The 19995-nt window shown below is 50.6% G+C and overlaps 2 protein-coding genes and 1 long non-coding RNA gene across 3 annotated transcripts in view; 2 read left to right on the forward strand and 1 right to left on the reverse strand.

Annotated features, from left to right (window-relative positions):
• LOC311425575 overlaps window positions 1–18250 on the forward strand; it is a 329601-nt gene extending 311351 nt beyond the window's left edge. The window contains exon 2 of the long non-coding RNA XR_014686381.1: window positions 18056–18250. This is a non-coding gene — a long non-coding RNA (uncharacterized lncRNA). The remainder of the gene's footprint in view (window positions 1–18055) is intronic.
• Window positions 1972–18250, forward strand: LOC311425570 (olfactory receptor 14A16-like; the record flags this gene model as incomplete). The annotated part of the gene is made up of 3 exons (XM_084501512.1): window positions 1972–2179; window positions 15371–15939; window positions 17243–18250. The coding sequence occupies 3 exons, from the start codon at window positions 1972–1974 to the stop codon at window positions 17372–17374; spliced, it is 909 nt and encodes a 302-aa protein (XP_084357638.1). The 3' UTR covers window positions 17375–18250.
• Window positions 4355–6829, reverse strand: LOC311425607 (olfactory receptor 14A16-like; the record flags this gene model as incomplete). Its single annotated transcript, XM_084501544.1, has 2 exons — window positions 5898–6829; window positions 4355–4405 (listed from the first exon to the last, which is right to left on the reverse strand). Exons 1-2 carry the CDS (start codon window positions 6798–6800, stop codon window positions 4355–4357), a joined length of 954 nt encoding a protein of 317 aa, XP_084357670.1. The 5' UTR covers window positions 6801–6829.
• Window positions 18251–19995: the final 1745 nt, after the last annotated feature.

Here is a 19995-nt window from a genome sequence, read left to right on the forward strand (position 1 = left end):
ATGGAGGACAATATCCTGTTGTTCATCCCCCCATACATATGTCCCTATCCAGCACAGCACCCCAAGCTGAGGGACATTTCCCCTGACACCTCAGCAGCTCTTCTATCAGTGTCCCAGCCCTGTGACAACAGATTGGGATCCAGCTCCTCCTGCCTGTGCCCCAGGGTGAGGGCATTGGGGCACATCTGGGTTATGTGTCCTGCTTGTAAAGAGGACTAAGAAACAGGATAAAGAAAGTTGATACCAAGCCTATAAGGAGAAATTAGCATGCTGTCAAAAAGTGTGTGTGGCAGGGGAGGGAAGAAACTCCAGGGATTCCTTCAGGCCGTTTCCCATCAGGTTCCCCTGCAGCCCCAGGGCCATGTGCCAGGGCAGGGCCTCTGCCGCCTGCCAGGCTCAGCACTCAGCCTGCCCGGGGAGCTGCCCAGGACGCTGCGGGGAGAAGCTGTGGGTGGAAGGAGCCCCCCTGGCAGGGCAGGGTCCTGCTGCTGGTGGGAGGCTGCTGCCTGGGGCAGCCTGCTCACAGCTCCACATCAAATCAAGGGAATTTCAAAGGGAACTTCACTCTCATCTTTCCTTAGCCTCTGCTTTCAGTTTTCTTTTTGGCTCAGTAGAAATAGCAAAATATAATATTATTTCCTAGAAAAGACTGACAGTCCTAAGGCATCCTAAGGAGGTTCCAACGACGCCCATCAAGTCTCTGTCCTGCTCCTCAGCCCCTAGAAAGCTCCACCACCACACATGTACTGTTAGCAGGGTCTGACTGACCTGGGCTCTAGGACGTGCCCCCAGTGAGCTGCCCCCGGGCAGAGCCCTGCTGCCAGGAGGTGTCTGCAAGGCAGAGCTGAGCACCCAGCTCTGATGGGGTGGGATGGGGGCTGTGAGCTGCAGGCAGGAGGCATGGGGACAGAGACCCAGCTGCAGGCAGGGACAGCTGCAGGCAGCAGAGCCATGGGCAGGGAGTGAGATGGAGCTGCTCCCAGTATCTCCATGGCAGAAGGGATTTGGGCATCTCCCTGCCATCCTTGCACTGGAGACACCTTCCCTGGAGCAATCCCCTGCTTTTGTTTCTCTTGCACCTTCAACCTTTAGTCATAGTATCATCAGGACTTCTGCTGGGCTGCAGGCTGCCTTGCACAAGGGCACAGCTCTGCCCTAGCAGCTCTGTGTTATCTAGCAGCCCCATGGAGAAGATACATCATTCCTAAGGCCATACTATTGCTACTGGATGCCTGGATGTGGGCAGCTGCTGTGATCCCTCTCTGTCCCTGGAGAAGAGCAGAGAGCAGAGATCCTCCTCAAGTACGATGAGGTGAGGGGTTTGGAGATCTGCCCTTTGAACCTGGATTCCTCTGCTCTCAGCAGCATCCAGGTTTTTTTCAGGAGAACACCTGAGTGTGACCATCCTCCAGAGGTGCCTATAAAGGGCAGCTGAAATCGGAACTAACTGATGCACCAGATTTCCTCACTTTGCACTGCTGGACAGTCCCTTTGCCTCGAGTAGCCCCAGAATTTCTCTTGGTGGCCAGTACACTATGGATTTCTGCCTTAGACCACTTCTTTACAAAAGAAGTACAAACCTTCTTTACAAGAACAAGTACACTACTTCTGTACAAAGCTTTACAAGATGAAGTTCAAAAAATACAGAAAATATCCAACAAGACCTGCTCTGCAGTTGGGTGACTTTGTAGGAACTGTTCTGAAAAACTCCTTGATATACCAAGTGTAGTTGACCTGAGATCACCAAGATACAATTTACTTGCTGCAGGGCAGGAATGTCTCCTCCGGAGTCCTATGCTCCCAGTGTAACCCTCAGCCAGCACTGACCTCAGCTGAAGGAGGGGACCAGGAAAAGTGTTCCTGAAAGGGAAGCAGCAATTTGGGAGCTTTCTGTAAGGAACAGGTTTTGCTCATAGAGGTCTCCCCAAATATTTCTTCTCCATTAACAGGTCTCCATACTGATGGCAGCACATGTCCAATAGTAGCTCCATCACCACGTTCCTCCTCCTGGCATTTGCAGACACGCAGGAGTCGCAGCTCCTGCACTTCGCGCTCTTCCTGGGCATCTACCTGGCTGCCCTCCGGGGCAACGGCCTCATCCTCACTGCCGTAGCCTGCGACCACCACCTCCACACCCCCATGTACTTCTTCCTCCTCAATCTCGCCCTCCTTGACCTAGGCTGCATCTCCACCACTGTCCCCAAAGCCATGGCCAATTCCCTCTGGAACACCAGGGCCATTTCCTATGAAGGATGTGCTGCACAGGTCTTTCTGTTTGTCTTGTTTTCAGCAGAATATTTTCTTCTCACTGTCATGTCCTATGACTGCTACGTTGCCATCTGCAAGCCCCTGCACTACGGGACTCTCCTGGGCAGCAGAGCTTGTGCCCAGATGGCAGCAGCTGCCTGGGGCAGTGGGGTTCTCAATGCTCTGCTTCACACTGTCAATACATTTTCCCTGCCCCTCTGCCAAGGCAATGCCGTGGACCAGTTCTTCTGTGAAGTCCCCCAGATCCTCAAGCTCTCTTGCTCAGACTCCTACCTAAGAGAAATTGGGCTTTTCACATTTAGTGTTTTTGTTTTTTGGGAGTGTTTTGTATTCATTGTGCTCTCCTATATGCAGATCTTCACGGCTGTGCTGAGGATGCCCTCTGAGTTGGGCCAGCACAAAGCCTTTTCCACGTGCGTCCCTCACCTGGCCATGGTCTATGTGTTTCTCAGCACCGGCTTTTTTACGTACCTGCAGCCCCCCACCCTCTCCCTCCTATCCCAGGACCTGGTGATGGCAGTTCTGTACTCAGTGATGCCTCCAGCAGTGAACCCCCTCATCTACAGCATGAGGAACCAGGAACTCAAGGGTGCCATCAGGAAAGTGATGTCATGGAGGGTTTTCAGGATGCGCTGAGGAAACTGACTGACCCTTCAGCAATTATGGACTGCTCCTTTTCTTCTTCTACAGATCTAGTGTATTTTATGTCATGTCAGTCAAAGCCTGGTTTTACTTCGGAGGTGACTGTTTGTTTTCACTTTGTTTTGATTTGTTAATTTTTCTTCTTGTGGAACTGTTTTCTACAAATGTCTTTATTCATCCCTTTCTACATAAGTACCAACACATCTTGCATGAATGTTCATGTAAATGAGGAACCAGGTTCTTTGTGTATATAAACAAAATAAATGAACTTACTGAAATCTCTTTGTTTGAGACCCACCCTCAGCTGATGAGGAACTAATGGGAACCGCAAACCCCTTTCTGGCTGCAGCTGTTCGGGGCAGGCTGCCCTGGCCCTGGGGCTGCAGGAAATGCCTGAGGAGTCCCAGGGATGGCACTGAGGGGCTACAGGTCTCTTGGGGATCTGCTGCTGAGGAGGGCAGGGGACACTGCAGGGGACACTGACCTCTCAATGCTGCTGATATGGATCTCCACATCTGTGCGTCTGAGCCCTCTATGCCCCCAGGAGCTGCTGTGCCCTTCAGAGGGGCTGTGGCTGTGATGGCAGTGCCCAGAGCCCTGCAGCAGACTGCAGTGAGCACTACCCTGAGGACCACTGCCACTGGGCTGGGATGAGGGCAGGGAGCGGGGCAGAGATCAGGGAAGTGGGAGAGCCATGCTCAAGGTCTGTGTTGGGGGAACAGCCAGCTCTGTCAGCCTCTGTCCTGGCCCAGAGCCCTGCAGACCTGGAGCAGGGCTGTTTGCAGAGGCCCCCATGGGAGGTGGCTGGGTCAGGGCAGGTGCAATGGTCTGGAGAAGGCTGCAAAGGCAGGAGGGCCATGGCGGGAAGGGACCCTGAGTGTGCCCTTAGGATTGTAATGGGGGGACCTTGACCAAGCCCTGACTGTGCACTGCCATGTGCGGTGCCTTGGCAGCATGGCATGTGGGGCATTGTGGCTGGGACGATGCAGGGACAGGGCACTGAAAGGAGCCACGAAGGAGCTGGCAGGGGGTGACAGCAAGGACAGGCTCCAAAACAGAAATTTATGGTGGAGACAGAAATATGGTTTTAGCAAGGGCAGAGCTCACCTGGAAGTGGTGTTATCAAGAAAAGTCAAGAGCAAAGAGAAGAGCCTCTGCTGGAGCTGAGCTAAGGCTCAGATTTCTCACCCAGCTCACCCAGGGCTCGTCCTGAGCAAGGCGGCCACAAGCCCTGCCTGCCCTCCTGCCTGCCCCGCTCCGTCAGGTGGCTGTAGCAGAGGGGACCCCCAGCCAGCCCCTCGATTGGGCTCTGCCAGCCCCTCACCCTCCCCTCTGCAGTGATGTCATTGCTGCCCAGGGGGCTCTCTGATGTGAGGGATGATATCACAGTGCCTGGTGGCCAGCCCTTCTGAGGGCCAATCAGGCTGCTGCAGTGGCAGTGACCTCACTCCAGCCCCCTTCCCACGGCCTGCCTCTCCTCTTCCCTCTCCCCTGTCTGGACCCCGGGGACAAAAGTCGGTGTTATGCAGCAGCTTTGCAGTGGTGGCCTCCGTGGTGGTTTTGCCAGGGAGGACATCTGCCCATGTGCCAAAAGGACCTACTACCACCAAGATGCATTTGGTGTTTCAAGCTGTCACTGGCAGAGGTCTTGCAAAGTCTTTCTGCAGTTGTGCCCAGGGACCTTCACTCCATTGTCCTGGGCTGGGGCTTTCACTTCAGCTGAACCTGTGTCGGCTGTGGCACAAGCAAGACGCCTCTTACAGCTGTGCTCTGCATCCTCCTTCATGGGAGGGCACCACTCGGTGTCCTTCACTGTGCTCGCAGTGTTTGTCTTAGCTCCTGGATGAACCAGATTTGATCTGCTTGAGTCTTCTGAGGCCCAATCCAAGGCCTATTGCCTGCTGCACCTACCACGCAATAACTATTACTTTCCCTTACTACGCTGATTGACCTGATGAGTCTGTTCATAGTAATCGCTTTTAATTTCCGTAGTTGGAAGGGGACATATTCCCAGACTCGGACAAGCTGCTGAGCTCTGCCACAGCCACTCACAGTCACCTGCTATTGAGTCTTTCAGCCTCAGGTTGTCACACATGACCCAGCATGAGTTTCTCAGGGTCTCAATGGCCATTTCAAGTGTAGTGAACTCCAGCAATCCACTGGCAAGTGTGCCAGGATGCATGGAGCATTCCCACAGGAATCCCTCACAGAACCTATGGTTTTATCTAGGCCACAGTCTCAAGTTCCCAGACTGCAGTGGCTGCCTTCCAATGATTGTGACTTATGTTAGACTCATAGAATCATAGAACCATAGTGCCATGTAGATTGGGAAAGACCTCCTACATCATTTGGGTCAGGCCAAAGACGACAAGCTAACAAACTCTGACCTGTATACAGCTCTTCCTGATAAATTCGGCAGTGGCCCTGTGTTACCTTTGTTTCCTCTTTAACTGTAACTTCAGCAGGAATAGTTCATCTTGGTACCATGGCATAAGCATACAGAGGTCAGTGTCCCCTGCTGTGTCCCGTTCTCCTCTGCAGCAGACCCTCAGAGGCCTTCATCCCCTCTGTACCATTCCTGGGGGTCTTCAAGCATCTCCTGCCACCCCAGGGCCAGAGCAGCCTGCCCTGACCTGCTGCAGAGAGAAAAGGGTTTATTATTCCTGTTTATTAATCCACTGAAAATAGGTCTCAGAGAAAGAAATTGCTCCAGCCTCATTTATTTTGATTAAATACACAGAGCCTTTTTTTCACTGAAACCATAGGTCACACAGACAAGGGAATACTCAGGTAGAAGGAAGTGAAGGGCTTTTCTGTGTGGACAACATTACAACAGGAAAAAAAAAAAAGGAAAAACAACCAAATAAATCAACAAACACCAAACAGAAAGGCAAGAGTGCCTGTCGTGACATATGCTGGGAGTCATTTGCAGAAAAAGGTAGACAGTCTGTGGCCACAGATAAAAACCCAATCAACAGTTTCCATACTGAATCCCTGAGATCCTGGTTCCTCATGCTGTAGATGAAGGGGTTCAATACTGGAGACAGCACTGAGTACAGAACTGCCACAACGAGGTTCGGGTTTGGGGAGGAGATGGAGAGGGGCTTCAGGTAGGCAAATATGACAGTGCTGAAACAGAGTGATACCATGGAGAGGTGAGAGATGCATGTGGAAAAGGATTTGTGCTGGCCCTGCTCAGAGGGGATCCTCAGCACAGCCGTGAAGATCTGCACATAGGAAAAAAGAATGAAAACAAAGCATCCAAAACCCAAAAAGGAAGTGAACGTGAGAAGCCCAGCTTCCCTGACATAGGAGTCTGTGCAAGAGAGCTTGAGGATCTGGGGAATTTCACAGAAGAACTGGTCCAGGGTATTTCCTCCACAGAGGGGCAGGGAAAATGTATTGGCAGTGTGCAGCAGAGCATAGAGAACCCCACTGCCCCAGGCAGCTGCTGCCATTTGGGCACAAGCTCTGCTGCTCAGGAGGCTCCCGTAGTGCAGGGGCTTGCAGATGGCAACATAGCGGTCATAGGTCACAATGGTTAAAACAGAATACTCTGCTGAGAGGAAGAATAGAAATAGAAATACCTGTGCAACACATCCTGCATAGGAAATGACTCTGGTGTCCCAGAGGGAATTGGCCATGGCTTTGGGGACAGTGGCGGAGATGCAGCCCAGGTCAAGGAGGGCGAGGTTGAGGAGGAAGAAGTACATGGGCGTGTGGAGGTGGTGGTCATAAGCTATGGCAGTGAGGATGAGGCCGTTTCCCAGGAGGGCAGCCAGGTAGATGCCCAGGAAGAGCGCAAAGTGCAGGAGCTGCAGCTCCCGAGTGTCTGCGAATGGCAGGAGGAGGAACTCGGTGATTGAGCTGCTGTTGGGCATCTGAGACATCCTAGACACAGGGATGATCCAAGGAAGGAAAGACAGTGATAATGAGGAGAGAGATCTCTGAGAAAAACTTAATCCATCTCTCACTGAAACCCCCTACAGTGACTTTCCCATTTCTGGGACTTTTCTCCTGCTCTGTTGCTTGAGCTTTGGATGGTGCTACAATCAAATGCCACTGGGAGCAGGGGACACTGCTGTGCACTTTGGAGGAGTCATGCCTGTCCTACAAGTCTAAACATAAAGAAATCAGGAGTGACCTCTGATTAAATCTACCTCTGATGTATGTAGAATTCCCAGCATTACCACTCTCAACACTCTTGATTGCCAAATGGCATTTGTGGTTTAATTTCTTCCAACTGCACGTGTGACACTCTTCTGAGTTTTTTGAGCGTAGAAAACCCTGGCATTTTTCCTACATTCCAGGTGAGATTTTGTGAATGTCATTGCAGTGAAGATCGCCTGTCTGTCCATCTACCCTGGTCTCAGCCAGACTCCTCTAGGGCTCAGTCGAGCTGCCCATATAGAACTGCTACATGATTGTGGCCTTAAGAATGTCTGGGAAAATGATTCAGTTTTTTCCTTCCCTCCAGACTGCATTGCCTCAAGCCCCGGAGTTTAGACGGGGTTTGGGAACCTTTCTCCTAAGGACATATCTGCGTGGTGGGACCAAGAGGGTCAGAGCTTGAGCTACAGCTGAATGCCAGATCTGCAGGGAGCCATAAAGCAATACTAGGTGTATGAGCAGAGAGAAACAGCACAAGGCTTCTGCCAGGGGAGGCAAGGCCAGGGAGGGACTGACAAGAACTCAGGAGACTCTGCTCTGCTGGAGGTTCTGCTGCTGAGGTTATGAGTCACGTCCTGAACCCTGTGAGCTAGGGGACAGACAGAGAGGTGCCAGACTACACAAGAGCAGAGTAGAGGGGGACTGTCACCTCCCTCTCCTTGCTGGCCATTTTTAATGCAGTCCAGGACACAGTTGGCCTTCCAGGCAACAAGCGCATGCTGCTGGCTCATGTGCAGCTTCCCGTGCAGCAGGACCCTCAAGCAGGACCCTCCACAGGGCTGCTCTCAAATTCTTCTTTGCCCAGTCTATATAAATACCTGGGATTGCCCCAGCCCAAGTGCAACACCTTGCACTTGGCCTTGTTGAGCCTCATTAGGTTCTTAAGGGCCCACTTCTCCAGCCTGTCCAGGTCCCTCTGGATGGCATCCGTTCTCTCTATTATATCGACTGCACAGCTCAGCTTGGTGTCATCTGCAAACTTGCTGAGGATTCACTGGATTCCATCATCTGTGTCATTGATAAAGATGTTGAAGAGCACCAGCTCCAAGACCGACCCTTGAGGGACACCACTTGTGAGCAGCCTCCACCCAAACATAGAACCATTGACCACAACCGTTTGGCTGTGACCAGCCAACCAATTCTTGATCCACCTAACAGTCCATCCTTCAAATCCATTCCTCTCCAATTTAGAGAGATAAATGTGGTGAGGCACCATATCTAAGGCTTTGCTCAAGTCCAGGTAGATGATATTCGTAGCCCTTCCTTTCTCCATCGATGCCATCACTCCATCATAGAAGGCCACCAGATTGGCTAGGCAAGATCTGCCTTTGGTGAAGCCATGCTGGCTGTCTCGAATCACCTCTTTATCTCATGCATGCCTTCAGATGTGTTCCAGAAGGGACTGCTCCGTGATCTTTCCAGGCACAGAGGTGAGGCTCACCAGCCTGTAGTTCCCCAGCTCTTCTGTTTTCCCTTTCTTAAAAATGGGAGTCATGTTTCCCTTTTTCCAGTCACTGGGGGCTTCACCCGACAGCCATGATTTTTCAAATTATGATGGAGAGAGGCTCAGCAACCACATCAGCTGTCTCTACACCTCCAGATGACACCCCTGTATTCCTCACAGGCTATACAACCCTGCTTCTACTTCTGTGCATTTCCCTCTTTTCCCTCAGTTTAAGCAGCAGGTCCTTGCTCAGCCATGCTGGTCGCCCACCTCCTCTGCTCGAAGTGTCCTTCACTCTGCTCACAGTGTTTGTCTTAGCTCATGGTTGAACTGGATTAGATCTGCTTGAGTCTTCTGAGGCTCAATCCAAGGCCTAATGCCTGCTGCATCTACAGCACAGTAATTGTTACTTTCCCTTACTGTGCACAGTAAGGGAAACATCTTTGTAGTCCTCCTGAAGGGTGGAGAGATGAGGCTGGGCACTGACCAGCAGGAAAGCAGATCTGCAAGGGAGACCTGGGAGTCTTGGGGGACAGTACGCTGAGTATGAGCCAGCAGTGTGCCCTTGTGGCCAAGAAGGTCAATGGGATCCTGGGTGCATTCGGAAAAGTGTTGCCAGCAGGCCAAGAGAGGTGATCCTCCCCCTCTACTCAGCCTACACAGGTGCTTGGGGTTATTCCTCAATATCCCTAGGAAGGAGACACCACCTTTTCTTTGTGATGTCAAATGCATGAGAAGCCTGACAGGGTCAGAAAAGTGGCCATTTAGTTGCAGAAGAAGCAATAGGGCTGGATTCTCCTGAAATGCTACTTGGTGCTTGACAGAGCGGCACACTGCGACAGCCATGGTGACAGCCTGGCAGCCTTGTGCCTGGGTGTTCCTGTGAGATGAGCCAAATGGGATGAAGGCTTTGTTCCTTGTCCCTTCTCTTAACAGAGGGGTTTTGCCTCTCAGCAAAGCATATCGCTGTTGCCTGGGCTCCTTCTGTAAGGTGGCATCTGCCATTGGGGCCCACAGATGTGCAAAGTCTTGGTTTTCTTGCTTTCCAGTATCCTCTGGCATTCAGTCAACGCAAAGCAACCCAAGGTCTTCACCACAGCTTGTCATCGTGGAAAGACACCTCTGGGACTCCTTGAAACTGGCTTCTGTAATTCTGCCATTGCTTATTTGAATCATGATTGCCTACATTATTTCGGACTCTTCTAGAGGTGACTTTGGAGTATGGGAATGCTTTATGCAAACACAAAAGAGCTTTGACCTCTTAGCTTGTGCTCAGTGACTTCTGTCCTAGAGCATGGCAGGTTATTGAATCAAAGCCTGGAATATCCTAGAGCCACTCACACACTGGCCTATACTGACTTGGTTACTGAAAATAGTCTGGTGGGGGACTTCAACTTCCCAGATGTCTGCTGGAAAGACAACACAGCAGAGAGGAAACAGTCTAGGAGGTCTCTGGAGTGGGTGGAAAATAACTTCCTGACGCAGCTGGTGAGTGAGGCAACCAGGTAAGTTGCCCTACTGAACCTTTTGCTTGTGAACAGAGAAGGACTTGGGGAGCATGTTGGAACACAAATATTGGGCATAGCAATCATGAATTAGTAGAGGTTTTGATAGGTAAGGAGCAGGGTTAGCAGTATTGCCTCCCTGTATTTCTGGAGGGTTGAATTTGACTTGTTAAGGAGACTGATTGGCAGAGTCTCTTGGGAGGCAGTCCAGAAGAGCACGTTGCACTTGGGCTGGGGCAATCCCAGGTATTTATATAGAATGGGCAAAGGAGAACTTGAGAACAGCCCTATAGAGAAGGACTTGAGGGTCCTGCTGCACGGGAAGCTGCACATGAGCCAGCAGCATGCGCTTGTTGCCTGGAAGGCCAACTCTGTCCTGGACTACATTAAAAATGGCCAGCAAGGAGAGGGAGGTGATTGTCCCCCTCTACTCTGCTCTTGTAAGACACCACCTGTAATACTGTGTACAGGCCTGAGGCCCCCAGCACAAGAAGGATGTGGAGTTCTTGGAACGGATCCAGAGGAGGGCCTCGCAGATGATCAGAGGGCTGGAGACCTCTCCTGTGCAGAAAGGTTGAGGGAACTGGGCTTGATTAGCTTGGAGAAGAGAAGGCTCCACTGAGACTTCACTGTGGCCTTCCAGTACGTGAAGGGAGCGTATAAACAGGAGGGGGAAATGCCTGTTCTTATGTGTTGGTAGCGATAGGACAAGGGGGAATGGTTTTAAAGTAAGAGAGGGGAGGTTTAGACTAGAAATTAGGAGACCTTTTTTCACTCAGAGGGTGGTGAGGCACTGGAACATGTTGCCCGGAGAGGTTGTGGATGCCCCATACTTGGAGGCATTCAAGGCCACCTGGATGCAGCTCTGCGCATCCTGCTCTAGTGGTTGGGAACTCTGCCCAGAGCAGGGTTGAAACTAGATGATCTTTAAGGCCCTTTTTGTGATATATGTTCATCTGATTCGTGTCAGTATGGAACAGTGCATATTCGTGTCAGTATGGAACAGTAGGGCAGCATGGTATGATGAATGTGACCTTCTGTCTTACATACCCTTGTATAACCACAAGTCTAAGAAAAACAGAATGGTTAATGTATATAGTTCTTGTACCTTGCAAAGGAATTCGTGTCACTAGAGAGCAGTTCTGTCTGTCTCTGTGTCCTGCATTGGCAATTTAATTCTTCCACAGATGTAGTTTCTTCCCTTTCCTCCCAGTGTCCCAGTCTCCCCCTCATTAGAGTCAAATTATCAAATCTTCAGAAATATTCCTCAAATCCATGAGCCTATTTGCTTTTGTTATTCCGAACTCTTATTCCTAACAGTTACAGCCTTTTTGCCTTCTTTGTAGTTGATTTAGCACTGCTATAGATGTGACTGGAGTGTCCCTGTGAATGGCCTGTGAGGAATGTTTTAACTACTCGTGAAGTGTCAATAAGAGAGCTATTTGTGTTTCTATGTTTTTTCTTTGAAGTCTCTGATGTCTGGGGGTTTCAGAACAACTGCTAACAACTAGTGACTGTTATGGCTTCTGAATGGAACACTATGCAAGCCCCTGATATCTGGCCAGGTGGCCAGGAGATTAAGGAGAAGAAAAAAGAAGCTGAAGGCTAGGAGACAAAACTTGCAGGAGACGCTGTGTAAGCTTTTGACATGCTGCCAAGGAGTACAAAGGGGAAGGACAAGAAAAAAAACCTGAGAGGAAGACTATGAGCCTTCAGCATGAAAGACCCCCAGAGACTCCCAGGGGGACCACTGGAGACTGATGCGCATTCTCCAGTAGGACGGACTGGATCCCGGAAGCTAATTATAATAACCCAGGTTTTTTTAGAAGTAGTAATGAATATGTATTAGTCTAGGAGCATAAAAATCAGCTACTTGATGTAACTGGGGTGCGTCCTGGTGGAGCGGAGACTCCCGGTGCACCCAGCGCTGATTGCTTACCTTTATTCCTTTAATAAATTGTAAACTTGATTATAATCCTATTTTGAAGACTGAGCCATTTATAACATTTTCAACACAGGACATTCTATGATTCTATTATTCCATGTCTTTCCTCCCAGAGCCAGATCCCAAAGAGGCAGCAGCTCCCAGGGACACCTGGCCCTGTATTGTCTGCCATAGCAAGGATGCATGACTAGAGAAGCCCCAGGGATAAGGGCATCCCTACCATCCAGACCCAGGAATCCTGGCTGCCACATTGTCCCCTGAACTCAGAGGAACACTCAGGCAGGGCTCTCACAGCAGCCACCAGTCTTGTCCAGCCTTCCCCCAAAGCCCAGGACTTGCAGCTTTGGACAGCTAACAGCCCATGTGACACATCTTGGGAAGGGGCTCCTGACACCCTTACCTTTGGGGGAGAGGTTCAGGAGCACTGGAAACAGGGAAGTCAGGACAAAGATGATGGTCACCCATCCATCCAGCACCCTCCATCTCACTTGCTGCTGGCCCTCAGCTCAGGACAAGGGATGCCTGCCCTGGCTCCTCAACCACAGCTCCTCTGCAAGGTCCCCCTGCTCCTCCGCCCGTCAGCGAGGGTCGCCCAGGGCAAGCTTGCTTCCTGCTGACCCCACTCCTGGCCACAGAAGGACAGTGGTGGGGAGCACCCAAGCAGTGCCCAGCATGGACCAGGCCTTGCAGGGAAGTGCCGGCACTGCCGCTGCTCCAGTGCTTATATGCTGGTGATGCAGTGCCCCCTCTGTGACATCAGCACGTGACATTTGATGGCCTGTGAGGTCAGCAGCATGGAGATGGCACAGCTCAGGAGAGAGATGAGAGAGGCACTTCCCTTCTGCCCAGTTCTTTTCGGGATCAGGAACAGATCAGGGACATCTCTAAATGGTGGCAAAGGCCATGGAGTAAAGGAAGTGGAGCCCTGGAGATACCTCTACTGCCCCCTTATACCAACATGCTTCTGCTGTTGGGAGCCCTCCCACGATGGTTGGGTTTGAGGCTTGTCCTGGGGCCTGGATTTTTCAAAAGATGGAAGCGAAGGCACCTGGAATGGAACAGCCCCTCGGAGTGACTGAACTCTTCACTGCATAGAACTCACTTCTGAAAGAAAGATGGGCTTTACAGAATGAATTGGAGTACATGCCAGGGCCTCAGCACCATCCCCCAGTCTGCCATGCAGGAGGCAGAGGTGGTACACGAGGGAAGGGCAGACGTACCCTCAACATTTCATGATGATGAGAGAGGAGTAGGGCAGCACTGCAGACAAAAAGGGGAGTGGGGAGAATGGTCTAGGATGGATGCCTTGCTCTCCTGTAGGCTGCCACAGCCTCCCCATGGCCCACAGCATTGGGCCTGCAGAGAAGGTGGAGACCACAGAGCAGGCTGAGGTGGAGGGGCAGCCTGCCCCTTGCAGCTGGGCTGCCAGATCTGCCTGCAGGAGACCACTTGTGTCTGTGTCCACAATGGAGGAGGAACCCGTCCTGATTTAGGATCTAAACTCTCTCATTTCAGGAGACCTGTGGCATGCTGAAGGCAAGACTACAGACCCTGACTGTACTGCAAACAGATGTACAAAGAAACGGATTCCTTCCTGAGAAGGAGAAATGAGCCTACTGTCAAGAAGTGTGTGTGCCAGGGGAGGGAGGGAAGCCCAGGGATTCCTTCAGGCTGTTTGCCAGCAGGTTCCCCTGCAGCCCCAGGGCCATGTGCAGGGAGCCTGGTGGGGGGCAGAGCAAGGGAGGCCTTGGGCTGGGCCTCTGCTGCTGAGCTGGGCCGGGCTCCTGGGCCCAAGGGGAGCTCGTGGCAAGCGGGCAGCGCTGCAGAGAGACAGCTCTGCCCAGGAGCAGCTCCTCTGCACAGCGCAGCAGGGCTGGGGACACTGCCTGCAGAGACACAGTGCTTAAAGGCAGGCAGAAGTGGCAGGATGCCCAGAGCTCACTGCGGGAGAAGACTTCCCAGCCCTGCAGCCGGTAAGTCTCTGGCTGGAGGCAGGAGAAGCCGGGGGTGCAGGCAGGGGTGTCCAGGGCTGTGGTGCAGAGCACGGTCTCTGCTGGGCCCCAGGGGCTGTGTGCCGGGGCAGGGCCTCTGCCGCCTGCCAGGCTCAGCACTCAGCCTGCCCGGGGAGCTGCCCAGGGCGAATTTCAAAGGGAACTCTCATATTTCCTTAGCCTCTGCTTTCAGTTTTCTCTTCTTTTAGCTCACTGGGAATAGAAATAGAAGCTGTTATTTCCAAGAAGAGACTGAGACTTACTCGACAGAAGAAGGAAGTTTCCAAGGACCCCCAGCAAGTCCCTTTCCTGCCCCTCAGCCCATAGAAAGCTCCACCACCCCTTGCACAGTGTCAGCAGTGTCTGTGTGCCCTGGTTTCTAGGACGTGCCCCCAGCAAGCTGCCCCTGGGCAGAGCCCTGCTGCCAGGAGGTGTCTGCAAGGCAGAGCTGAGCACCCAGCTCTGATGGGGTGGGATGGGGGCTGTGAGCTGCAGGCAGGAGGCGTGGGGACAGAGACCCAGCTGCAGGCAGGGCCAGCTGCAGGCAGCAGAGCCATGGGCAGGGAATGGCAGGACAGTGGGAACATAGTCTGGAACCTCCTTTTCTGACCTCAAGCCCACAGGAGTCAGGATGTCTCATAACCTCATGAGTGGAACCTCCGGCAGAGCTGACTCCTGAGTTCCTTTCAGTCCCTCCCTGGCCTTGCCTCCCCTGGCAGAAGCCCTGGGCTGTTTCTCTAAGTTGCTTCATCTGCTGTTGCTGTTCTTGTTTTATGGCTTGCTGCAGCTCTGGCTTTCAGCTGCAGCTCAAGCACTGACTTCCACCTCACAGATGTGTCCATAGGAGGAAGGTGCCCAAAGTTCCCCTTAAAACCTGTGGTGCTCAAGGCAGTGCAGTTTATGGGGCAGGAAAAATCTGAATCGTCTTACAGGCAGTTCCTGAAGCCACAGTAATTGGGCACCTATATGTGGGCCAGTGGACTGAGCCCTCAAGGACTCTGGCTGGGACGAGGGTAGATGGACAGACTGGACCAACCGGAGCTCAAGCAAGGGAGCAGAAAAATGGTCTCAGAAAGAGGAAAATCACTGTGCGGGGTTTCAGAGAGAAGTGGAGCAGGTTTTTATCAAAGATGTCTTTCCTAATTATCATTGTCTTTTATTTTCCTGGGATTGTTCCCCTTTGTCCAGGAGGATCAGATGTCCAACAGCAGCTCAATCACCGAGTTCCTCCTCCTGCCATTTGCGGACACACGGGAGCTGCAGCTCCAGCACTTTGGGCTCTTCCTGAGCATCTACCTGGCTGCCCTTCTGGGCAACAGCCTCATCCTCACCACCATAGCCTGCGACCACCGCCTCCACACGCCCATGTACTTCTTCCTCTTCAACCTCGCCCTCCTTGACCTAGGAGCCATCTCCACCACTGTCCCCAAAGCCATGGCCAATTCCCTCTGGGACACCAGGGCCATTTCCTACTCAGGATGTGTTGCACAGGTCTTTCTGTTTCTTTTCTTGATATCAGCAGAGTTTTCTCTTCTCACCATCATGTCCTACGACCGCTACGTTGCCATCTGCAAGCCCCTGCACTACGGGAGCCTCCTGGGCAGCAGAGCTTGTGCCCAGATGGCAGCAGCTGCCTGGGGCAGTGGGGCTCTCTGTGCTCTGCTGCACACAGCCAATACATTTTCCCTGCCCCTCTGCGGAGGAAATGCTGTGGACCAGTTCTTCTGTGAAGTCCCCCAGATCCTCAAGCTCTCCTGCTCACAGTCCTACCTCAGGAATGGTTGGGTACTTATGATTGGTTTCCCTTTAGCATCCATGTGCTTTTTTTTCATTCTTTTTTCCTATGTGCAGGTCTTCAGGGCCGTGCTGAGGATGCCCTCTGAGCAGGGCCGGCACAAAGCCTTCTCCACATGCCTCCCTCACCTGTTTGTGGTCTCCCTGTTTGTCATCACTGGACTTTTTGCCTACATGAAGCCCTTCTCAATCTCCTTCCCAGCCCAGGACCTGATGGTGTCATTTCTGTACTCAGTGATGCCTCCAGCAGTGAACCCCCTCATCTACAGCATGAGGAACCAGGAGCTCAAGTGTGCCATTAGGAATATGATTTCAGTGATGTTTCTGAAAAGTGAGAAATTACTGCTTTTTCTCCACAAATGACTTCCTGGGTACTTGTTTCATGATCATTATTGTAAAATTTATCTTTGTTGTCATTCCCATTCATTAGTTTATTAGATTTTTTTTTTAATGTGTATATCTACCGTACGTTGAGGAATGAAACTGCTTTTTCACTACTCTCTCTTATCATCTGCTTAATAAAACAGGATCTCCCCAACAGACTGCCTGAAATCCTGCTTCTTCTTTCAAAGCTGATGCCAATAACATGGCTGAGCAGTGTGGTGGTTTCACACCAATGGGCAGCTGAGCTCCAGCACATCACACTCATCACACTTTCACCCCCTCCTCAATGGAGCAGCCGGAGAAAACAGAGTGGAAAGGGCTCCTTTTTTTTTTTTTTTTTTTTTTTTAAGATACAGGTAGAAGACTTAGCATTTGCAGTCTTGGGCAAAACAGATTCAGTGTAGGGAGATTAAGATCACTAAAAACAAAAAGTTTCTCACTCTTATCTCTCCCAGCTGCTGTTGCGTAGCAGCTTATTTTTTACTCTTTCTTAAATATGTTTTCACAGAAATGCAAATGCCATCACTTATTGGCTTGATTCTTCTGATTGGCTGGATTCTTGTCACGGAAGCCACCCCTATGGCACCCTGCTACCAAAATCTTACCAAGTTAACTCACTACAGGAGGGATACAAATTTAATCAGAAGGTTGGAGCAACTATTGCATGAAGAGAGGTTGAGAGAGCTGTGGATGTTCAGCCTGGAGAAGAGAAGTCTCTGGGGTGACCTCATTGCAGCTTTTCTTTTTTTTTTCTTTCTTTCTTTTATTTTTTTATTTTAAAAAAAAAAAAAAAAAAAAAAAAGACCCTTAAAGGGGCCTCAGGGAAATGGGGCTTCTCACACTTAGTATTTTTGTTTTGTTTGGGGAGTGGTTTGCATTTATTTTGCTGTCCTATGTGCAGATCCTCAGGATCTGTTGCTCATATTCCTACCTCAGGAGTGTTTGGGTACTTACGATTGGTTTCTCTTTAGCATCCACGTGTTTAATTGTCATTCTTTTCTCCTATGTGCATGGACGGCACAAAGCATTTTCCACATGCCTCCCTCACCTGGCCGTGGTCTCCCTGTTTTTCAGCACTGCCTTTTTTGCCTACTTGAAGCCCCCCTACATCTCCTCCCCATCCCTGGATCTCATGGTGACAGTTTTGTACTCGGTGGTTCCTCCAGCCATGAACCCCCTCATCTACAGCATGAGGAACAAGGAGCTCAAGGATTGTAGTGGGTTTACGTAGCAAGGTTTTGGTAGCAGGGAGCCATAGGGGTGGTTTCTGTGAGAAAGATCTAGAAGCTGCCCCATGTTTGGGAAGGGCCCCATTGTTTTCCAGATCCGAGCCAATAAGCGATGTTGTTTTGCGCCTCTGTGAGAGCATATTTAAGACAGGGAAAAAACGCTGCGCCACACAGCAGCCGGGAGAGTCAAGGGAGTGAGAGAACAGCCTTGCACATGCCAAGGTCAGTGTAGAGGGAGGGGGAGAGGTGCTCCAGGCGCCGGATCAGAAGTCCCCTGCGGCTTGTGGTGAGGACCATGGTGAAGCAGGATGTCCCCCTGCAGCCCATGGAGTACCACGGTGGAGCAGGGTTCCACGCTGCAGCCCGTGGAGGAGACCACGGTGGAGCAGGTGGCCCTGCACCGACGGAGGCTGCCGCCTGTGGAAGACCCCTGCCGGAGCAGATTCCGGGCCGGACCTGTAGCCCATGGAGAGGAGCCCACGCAGGAGCAGGTGACCCGGCAGGAGCTGCTGCCCGTAGGGGAGCCAGGTTGGAGCAGTTTTCTCCTGAGGGATGGACCCCGTGGTACGGACCCATATCTGGAGCAGTTCTGGAAGAGCTGCTGCCTGTGGGAAGCCCACGCCGGATCAGTTCATCAAGGACTGCATCCCGTGGGTGGGACCCCACAGCACAGGGGACGAGAGTGACCGAGAAGGAGCGGCAGAGAAGAAGTGCTGTAGACTGACCGTAACCCTCATTCCCCCGTTCCCCTGCGCCGCTCGGGGGGAGGAGATGGAAGAGGGTGGATGGGGGGAAGGTGCTTTTGTTTTTTTTTTTCCCTTTGTTTTCTCACTTCTCTCACTTGTTAGTTGTAGGCAATAAATCTTACTATCTCCTTATGCCGAGTCTGTTTTGCCCGTTACAAGAATTATTGCGTGATTTTCTCGTCCTTATCTCAATCCTAGAACCCTTTTCACATATTTTCTCCCCATTCCTCTTTGAGGAGGGGGAGTGAGAGTGCGGCTGTGGTGGAGCTCGGCTGCCCACTCGAGCGGAACCACGACAGTGTCCTGCTGGGATCATAAATGCCAGGGCTTTCTCTCCATACATAGCAATGGCCAGTCCTTCAGGCCATGGCCAGTGCCATGAGCATATCTCAATTCATGTGCTAAGCACTGTTTATTTCTTTACAAAGTTTACCAGGGATTCAGCAAAAGGGTCTATTATTTAATTTATTTTTTGTTTAAGGCTAAGATGAAGAGATTTACTTTTTATCAGGCAGGGAAGTGAAGCATGTTTCTAAAGCAACTGCAAGCAACTCATTGCATCCTCCTACTCTTCTAAAATTTCTTCCTACTCCTCTAGCTTTCACTGCCAAGACTGCTTAAGACTTCACTGTGGTTAGCACATCCTGGACTTTGCAGCAGAGAAGCTCGGAAGCAGCTGGTACCCTGGAACATTTAGAGCATACACAAGAGGGGGCAGACTTCTGGTGCTTTGACAAATCCAGGTCCAACATCTACCTCTCACACGGATCTCAGCATCTCACATCTGTCTTCTTTATGTAACCTCTCACCCAAATTATATCCAGGCTGACAGTAAAACTCACAGGTATAAGCCAGGAAAATTATGACTCAACATTTATTGACGATATGTACAGAAGAGGTACAACACTTAGTGAAATATTATATTCACGACTATTTCCAGTATAGAAAGAATGTCCAGTTTGTTTTATACATAAAAGTTACAGAAATCAGTTTACACCATATGAAAGCATTAAAAGCAAATGACTACAGATAAGTAGAAGGATCTGAACTACAAAAATAGACTTAGTCTACAAGGCATTCCAGCTACAATATACAAGAACAGAGCCTCAAGTTGTGAGAAATTTTATCTGTATTCTTTAGTTTACAAAGTGTGCTATAGATACTGTACAGTAAGTCATTTCAAAACCTGGGGAACTTTTTGAGTGTAAGGAAAAGACCAACCTGACCCCTCTTGCTTTTTATTATTTTCAGGTGAAGCATCTGAAAATATTCCATCTTACAATTGGTAACTTTTATGAGGGGGAAGGACTATAAGGAGCAGGAGCAGGAGCAGGCAGTGCACAGTCCCACAGCATGTGACTCACACTGAAACATCGTCACACTGAAACATAGTAGGAAGACTCACCGAGAAGGATACTTCCCATGCTTTAGGGCCTAGTTTTGATCTTTTTCCACTTACGGGGGATGAACATATATATTTATGAGAACGAGGCTCAGGTTCCCTGGGCATGATCCAGATTTTTTTGTCTTGCTGTCTCAAAATCTTTCAGAACCACCTTCAGTTTTTGCCCACAAAAAAAAAAAAAAAAAAAAGTAATTTTCTTACAGATTATAGCCCTGATTTCAGAATAATTTTGCCACTGAATACGTATGTCTGTTTTATTATCTATTTTATGATAAGACATACTTCTTGTATATAACAGGCATCCTGGACATCAACTACAGTAGCTTGAGAAGCACTTAGCTTTACACTTAATTTCCAGTAGCTATCAATAGCCTCTTCTAACAATGTCAGAAGCAGTGGATCCTTGCCCATGAGTCTGTGCATTTTCCTTACAGTCTGTTCCTACCAAGGGGACACAGCAGGGGATGGTGCT

This window comes from Aythya ferina, assembly GCF_964211825.1.
Source record: "Aythya ferina genome assembly, chromosome: 32".
Taxonomy (NCBI): Eukaryota; Metazoa; Chordata; class Aves; order Anseriformes; family Anatidae; genus Aythya; species Aythya ferina.